Raw genomic sequence first — 7,567 nt, forward strand, 5'->3', positions numbered from 1 at the left:
CAATTTATCGGTACGATGAACATTTTAATGGAGCAGAAGAAATAGTAGAGTAGACTAGTAGGTACGAGAAAGCAAGTAAAGGATCATATCCGGTTAATCAATTTAACCATCAAACCAATCTCCAGATTAGGCTAAGATTCCGGTTTATTGTTTCACTATGTGGAGAGAAAGATTAGATTTTTAGAGGTAGAGTGAGAGAGAGAGAAAAAGGTGGGAATTTAATGGAGAGAGTAGTAATAAATGCGCTTAAGCGCTCCCTTCTCTTCTCCCACAACAGACTGTGTTCATTGCTTGTGGGGTCTCTCTCTCTCCTCTGTGAAGACGAAGACAGCTGTTTTTTTTTCTTCAGTTTCTACTTTCTTTGTGTCTATCTTCTCTACCAAGATTTTGTGTGTAGGAATCGCAGAGAAGCGTTCTTTCTCTTCTTCCTCTTTGATTTCTCGGACTTTCACTTAGTGGGAAAAAGACAGAATCTCCTAAAAAAGTCCACAGTTGTGTCCAAACTCCAAAGCTTTGAAAGAGACCATAAAAACAGTCTCTTTCTCTCTCTATCTTACTGTTGATTGTTCAAAGTATTGTTTTTTGGGGCTCGAAAATGACGAGAAGGGCGGAATTCGAGCTCGGATTCTTCGTGGTTCTTCAATTCATGTTTCTGTTATCTCTATGTGAGTTTTGATTCTCTTGTTTACTTTCTCTAATTGGCGTTTTAAGGGAAAAGGGTTATGATTTATCTGTTTTCTAAATTGTGTGTTTCTATTTTGATGGGTTTGGTTTTTGATAGATTTATTGTTTGTTTTGTTGCTGAGAAACCGAATCAGATTTTCCTTGTTTAGGAACAATCTACTTGCTTACTGTTCTGTAATGGGTCATTGTAAATTAAACCTCTTTCTGTAGAAATTAAACGAATTTTCATGTAAAATGTTGAATTAAGCTGTATGTGCTTCATAGAGTCTCTAAATCCTTCGGAGAAATTCTTCATAGATGTTTATTGTGATGGGTCATTGTAAATTTACCCTCTTTATGTAGAAATGAAGTGAATTTCTGGTGAAAGTGTTGGACTAAGCTTGAGTTTAGGAGCTTCATACTGTTTAGATTTACTTTGATTAGGCTCATAGATACTGTAAGAGAGATTTTAGTTTTACCAACACAAACTCTATATTAAAAGTGTGATGATGGTTGTTTTTTTTTTGGTTTTAGGTTCAGCTGAGAAACCTGAAGAGTTCTTACCTCAGATATCACCAGATACTTCTCCTCAACCATTTCTTCCCTTCATTGCACCTTCTCCAATGGTTCCATACATAAACAGTTCCATTCCAAAACTTTCCGGTATGTTCTTGTTTTAGCCTGGTTACATTTCTCTATTGTAAGTGCCTATATGTAAAGAAATTTTATACTAACCAGTATCACTTTTTCTGGTTTGGTCATCTTCAGGGCTTTGCTCGCTTAATTTCACTGCTTCCGAGAGTTTGATTCAGACAACTTCACACAACTGCTGGACTGTCTTTGCTCCATTATTAGCCAATGTGATGTGTTGTCCTCAGCTAGATGCTACACTGACCATAATTCTCGGGAAAGCGAGCAAAGAAACCGGTCTGCTTGCCTTAAACAGAACCCAGTCTAAGCACTGTCTTTCGGATATTGAGCAAATCTTGGCAGGCAAAGGCGCTTCAAGCCAGCTCTGGAGAATATGTTCAATTCACTCGTGGAATCTCACGTCTTCTTCATGCCCTGTAATCAATGTCGATGAGTTTGAAACCACAGTGGATACATCAAAGCTTCTTTTGGCTTGTGAAAAAGTCGATCCTGTGAAGGAATGTTGTGAACAGGCTTGCCAGAACGCGATACTCGATGCAGCTACGAATCTAACTCTAAAAGCATCTGAAACTTTAGCAGATAACTCGGATAGGATCAATGATTGCAAGAACATAGTTCACCGCTGGCTCGCTACTAAACTTGAACCTTCTCGGGCTAAGGAAACTCTCAGACGATTAGCAAACTGCAAAATCAACAAAGGTAAAAACAAATTCCGGTTTTAACGTTTTAACTTTCGATTTTTTGGTGAAAGTTTCACATTTTCTTTTGTGTCTATTTGGTTTCAGTTTGTCCTCTTGTCTTTCCTCACATGAGACACATCGGTGGAAACTGCAGCAATGAGTTGAGTAACCAAACGGGTTGTTGCCGTGCAATGGAGAGTTACGTGTCTCATTTACAAAAGCAAACACTTATAACTAATTTGCAAGCTTTGGATTGCGCAACTTCCCTCGGGACAAAGCTACAGAAGCTAAACATCACTAAAAACATCTTCAGCGTTTGTCATATAAGTCTCAAGGACTTCTCTCTTCAAGGTTGTTACTTTCTAATTTTTCTTTTCATCATTCCTTGGATTTCAATATAAGTCTCTAACCCATTTTGTTTATTTTCTGTGCTTGATAATGCATTGTGGTTGGATTCAAACAGTTGGAAACCAAGGTTTGAATAGATTTTCTCAATTTTGATTTATATTTATCATGTCAAAAATCATACTAACTTTAAGACTTTGTTCTTCTTCTTGGTTTAAAGAATCTGGTTGTCTATTACCAAGCTTACCATCCGATGCGATATTCGACAAAGACTCAGGAATAAGCTTCACTTGTGACCTTAATGACAACATTCCAGCTCCATGGCCTTCTTCTTCACTGTCCTCAGCATCTACCTGTAAAAAACGTGCGTGGTTATCATCCTATTTTGCTTCTCGATTTCCAACATTTTCCTCTCTGTTTTGCTTAACTTTGGACTCAGGTTTTTACATTCTCTTTTGCAGCTGTTAGAATCCCGGCTCTTCCAGCTGCTGCATCCTCGCAACCTGGTAAGTTTTTCATTCGTCTCACATTACGCAAAAACAAAACTTTATTGGCTAGTTCGTTCGACAGTATCTGAAATGTGTGTATTCTCGTTGTGATCTCTCAGGTCTCTACAATGAAGGAGTGACGCGTTTGGTGATCTTTGTATTGTCTGTGGTTCTTGGGATGCTTCTGTCATAGTACCAGAACTAAACCGGATCAAGTCTTGTATCAGACCGGTTTACTAGTCAATTAGCTGTGTTTTGTAGATCAAACCGGTACATTTGCTGCGGAAATTCGTATGTTGACATGACCGGTTCAAGTGATTGCGTTGTTGAGGTTTAAGTTTCGGAAAGTCTTTTTTATCTTTTATTGATTCATGATTCTTGGAAACCTTTTTTAATGTAAAGAAAAAGGTCTTGTAGGGTTTATTATTATATTTAAGCTTATATAATGTGTTTCTTTTCTCTACATTGTAATTTTTTATTTATCTTATAGACTTTTCGATTTCAGAAATCAAAAGTGGTACTTCAATAATTTATATGCAAAATTCAGTGTTCTAAGAACTTGTTTATGCAGCTGTTTAAATGTTTAGTAATTCTTAGGCTGTTAAGAGTAGTTTTATCAGAATTTTTGTTTCATATGACATGTGAAAACAAAAAAATCAAGTTTCTATGTTAGAGCATCTGCAATGGTTGCTTCTATATTTTACTCTAAAAATAGAGTTCTCTATAAATAGAGAAAGGATTTACTGCAATGGTTGCTTCTATATTTGACTGTAAATCTTATTATTAATTGCTTACAAGTTCTTTTACTTTTAAATGTTTTAAAAATTTTCTATTTATTTTAGTTTTAACAATAATTTAACATAATTATATTTTAAATTTTTTTATTTATTATATTTTGTTGTTTTATTTTAAACTTTCAAATGATTATATAACTAATTATTATTAAAATAGTTTAATTAAGTATAATATTATGTGGTATCTTATTGTTTAAGTGTCAAATAAAAAAATATGAAAGTTTAAGGATTGTTTTGTAAATAAAAAAGTTTTACTCTATAAATAGAGAAATGAACAGTATTTCTCTAAATATAAAGATATACTGTTCATTTCTCTATTTATAGAGTAAGATATAGAGTACCAATGCAGATGATTTTACTCTAAAAATAGAGTTTAGAGGCAGAAATAGAGTACCATTGCAGATGCTCTTAAGCTGCATATTTTGATCTAGATTTCCATATTTAAAGTTTTTGTTTAATCCATCTAATCCGAGACAAACGAAACGAGTTACAAACTTAAAAGGGTATAATCTAATTTATGATTTTGTAAAATACTTTAGCAAAAAAATCACTTATTATTTCCATAATATATGGTTAATGCCTTCATGGTCTGGCTGGCTGATAATTCCAATATAAGAACATTTCTGGAGGATTATCTCCATAATATATCCGGTTTAAGATACTATGTAATCCGGTATAAGACAATACAGGCATTGTCCGGTATAAGATAATATGTAATTACCAAAACGTCAAGTAATACAGATGATTGATTAAATCAAAATCGCTTTCACATTTACCTATCTATCATTATATCTGCAAGTCTGCAACAAATACAAAACACTGATCATATATATACTTGTGTCATTGTGTGTATGCATGTGTGTGCAATATTTGGAACACAATAACACAATCTCAACCACACAAACAGAATAAACATTCTAAAGAGAGAAAAACAGTAAAGCCAAAAGATAAATCCCACAAGCAAGTTACTTTTGGTGGGTGTTCGTTGGAGCTTTGTGTGGCTATATTGGTTAACACAGCCCGGTCAAAAACTGTGAATTGTTTGAAGACATTGAAAACTCTACTAGTCACGTTCTTGGCAACACTATTGGAACCATTATAACTGGCACCATTGTGTTTGGAGGATTAAGTATTATGAATTGAAATGCTAATGGTATAATCTGAGGATTTAGAAAAAAATTGTGAATTGGAATTGTGTTTGAAGACACTGGAAACTCTACTAGCAACTTTATTGGAACCATTATTTGGAGATTTAAGTATTATGAATTGAAATGATAAAGTTATAATCTTCTCATTATTAGCACAGAAGAAAAAAAACATGTCATTTTGACCCAAAAAAAGAAGGAAAAAAAAAACATATCATTGTTTCTGTTTTGTTTGTGGCCCTGAAATCTCACACAGAATTTCGTGGGCTTGATGAACTATAAACTTTGGGCTCCATTACGTTGACGTATTATTATTACCTTCTCTCTCTCCACTAAGATTTTTGTTTTTTTTTTTTTTTGGTAAACAGATTTTTGTTTTCTTTCGAGCCGCATCGTTTCATTTAATTTTGTAGACAAAAATTTAGTGATATTATCAAATTTATTTGGGAGATAGAGTTTGAAAACTAAAAATTAATATCACTAAATTCTCTCTATAAATTGAAAATATTGTAGCTAGACTATTTTCATCAGATTTCGGAAAAAAGTTAACGTCTTTAATTTATGTTATCCCTCAAAATATGAATATATATATATATATAACGACTTGGATTTAAAATTTAAGTTGGTTTTGCTTTCAAAACAACGTGTTATTATATTTTTAATTAACCATTTATATGAGTCCTGATTTACATGATCGTACAGTAAAAACAAATACCTAACCCTTGATCGAACCTGTGTCCTATGTGGCTAATGTTAACATGTCTTCGGGTTTAAGTTACTTGCTAAATATGAAAAGGAAGGTTTTATATAATAGTTTTTATATGCAGTATAATAATAATATACTGTATGTAATTTATATAAACGACAAGAAAATTTAATTTAAAAGCTTGTCTCACATACAAATCTCAGTGCCATTTGTCCTGTTTTATTAATATATATTTTATTAATATATATTTGTCCTGTTTTATTAATATATTACATGTTCAGTTTTTTGGATTAAGTGATAGAGAAATATGAAAGCTTACCGCTATGAAAATGTAATCCTGGAATTATCTTTGCCATATGTAATATTGGGATGTAATATAACGTGAACTGGCATAAGAAAACAAAACTCATTTACTTCTTACAAACGATACAAAGTTCCAATTTTCCACTTAGAGCTTATCCACAATGGCCAATAAAAAATACTCAATTACTTAATAAGATAAACGATAAAAAGTTCCAACTTTCCACTCGAAAACTTTATCCACATTCTTCTTTCCGTAGACGTGTACTCAGCAGAAACACGATATTCTCGAGCTCTCGATCTCACACGAACAGATGTAACAATACAGCTTACACAATTCCAAGTCGGCATATAATATATTATGGATTATATGATTTATAACATTTTAGCCTACTAAATATGACAACCTAGAATGTTATGGTTATCTATGGAGAGATATCTGGTAGATATGCATTAGCTAGAAAACAGTTCAGCTATATAGTGATTCGTGACCATCTATATAATTTGTGACGTATCAAAAGATTCTTATTTAAATTCTGATTGAGTAATACTCCATTTGAATTCTGCTTAATCATTTGTTTTAGTTGTAACCACAAGTCATTACTTATTAGCGCAATATCCTCTTCTCTAAGTAGAGATCACGAATCACGTGGGAATGAGTGAGACAAAGTCTGACCTGACTCTTTTAAGATATGTAATTCCGACTGATATATAAAACTTCACTAGTAATATAATTTAATTCGGATTTTACTTTAAATAATACGATTTTAGATATATTATCTGAGCATATAAATGTAAATGGCCCATATGGCATGTGGGATATTAACTAGGGTGATGTTATCCATTTATGCATATGGGTGTTCAATGTTAAGTCTTTTCATTTTTCCAACTCAAGAATTGAATTCGGATGACGAGTTTGAATTGCACATATATTTGATATCTAGATATTTTATCTGTATTAATTAGTTTGGAATACCACAATATATGTACTAATCAAACAAATTAGAAAAAGAATCATGACTTTTGATGATATCATGATTAAAGACAAATTTGTTAGTACAATTGGTATTAGACTATTAGTAAACAAATTGTACTAACTCTTTGTTTTCAGATTGAAGAAATTTCAACTTAAGAAAAAGAAAACTGGTCGCCAGCTCGGATACGTTAGTACGAATGGTATTATCATCTGCAAAGTGCAAAGTCTGTAACTAATGGACTACTGACAAGACAAGACAAAAAAAAATTCGTGTCACAAAAAACTATCGAACGAATTTCAAGGAGAAGAATTTTAAAGAATTTTTATTTAAATGTCATATTTTAATTTTTTGTTTGAAGCACTATTTGACGCAAAAAACTTAAAAATCTGGAACTGAGGCTGATATTAATAAATTGTTGAATCCTAAACTCATAGATTTTATTTATTACTCATCCTGATTTATAATATAAAAAATTAGCAAAAAAAAATCACAAAATTAGGATTTTTTTCTTTCTAAAACTATGTTATTTAATATATAATAGAAAACATCTCAACCAATCATTAAAAATTTGTTGAATATAATTGTTCATAATATATTTAATATACTCATAGAAATGTGAAATTTTTTGAAGAAGTACAATTTTATTATTGAGAACATAATAATTATTAGAGTTAAAATAGGAATATATCTATATATATATATATATACATTATTTCTTGGTCACTTCTTATAGTGAAAATCAAATGAAGAGTTTGAGTTGTCGTCCAAAGAAAAAACAATATTTATGTTCCCTAAAATCAAATGATGAAGTCGAATAA

At 32.0% G+C, this 7,567-nt stretch overlaps 1 protein-coding gene across 2 annotated transcripts; it reads left to right on the top strand.

The window, feature by feature from the left end:
* The first annotated feature begins 208 nt into the window (after window positions 1-208).
* On the top strand, window positions 209-3,341 carry LOC18010108 (uncharacterized GPI-anchored protein At1g61900). Of its 2 annotated transcripts, none has more exons than XM_024149502.1 (8): window positions 209-665; window positions 1,198-1,326; window positions 1,432-2,013; window positions 2,100-2,345; window positions 2,458-2,469; window positions 2,560-2,703; window positions 2,808-2,845; window positions 2,947-2,967. In XM_024149502.1, exons 1-8 carry the CDS (start codon window positions 596-598, stop codon window positions 2,965-2,967), a joined length of 1,242 nt encoding a protein of 413 aa, XP_024005270.1. In that variant the 5' UTR covers window positions 209-595. The 2 variants fall into 2 exon arrangements, with proteins under 2 accessions (XP_024005270.1, XP_006391949.1); XM_006391887.2 differs by having other exon boundaries at window positions 210-665; window positions 2,801-2,845; window positions 2,947-3,341.
* Window positions 3,342-7,567: the final 4,226 nt, after the last annotated feature.

The sequence above is a fragment of the Eutrema salsugineum genome, unplaced genomic scaffold (assembly GCF_000478725.1).
Source record: "Eutrema salsugineum unplaced genomic scaffold, Eutsalg1_0 scaffold_8, whole genome shotgun sequence".
NCBI lineage: Eukaryota > Viridiplantae > Streptophyta > Magnoliopsida > Brassicales > Brassicaceae > Eutrema > Eutrema salsugineum.

Bases quoted from the DNA above. Each gene is read 5' to 3' on its own strand.
- LOC18010108 (XM_006391887.2), top strand. From the start codon at position 596: ATGACGAGAAGGGCGGAATTCGAGCTCGGATTCTTCGTGGTTCTTCAA. The intron at 1,327-1,431 runs GTATGTTCTTGT...GGTCATCTTCAG, and splicing joins TTCCATTCCAAAACTTTCCG to GGCTTTGCTCGCTTAATTTC. The intron at 2,014-2,099 runs GTAAAAACAAAT...ATTTGGTTTCAG, and splicing joins AAACTGCAAAATCAACAAAG to TTTGTCCTCTTGTCTTTCCT.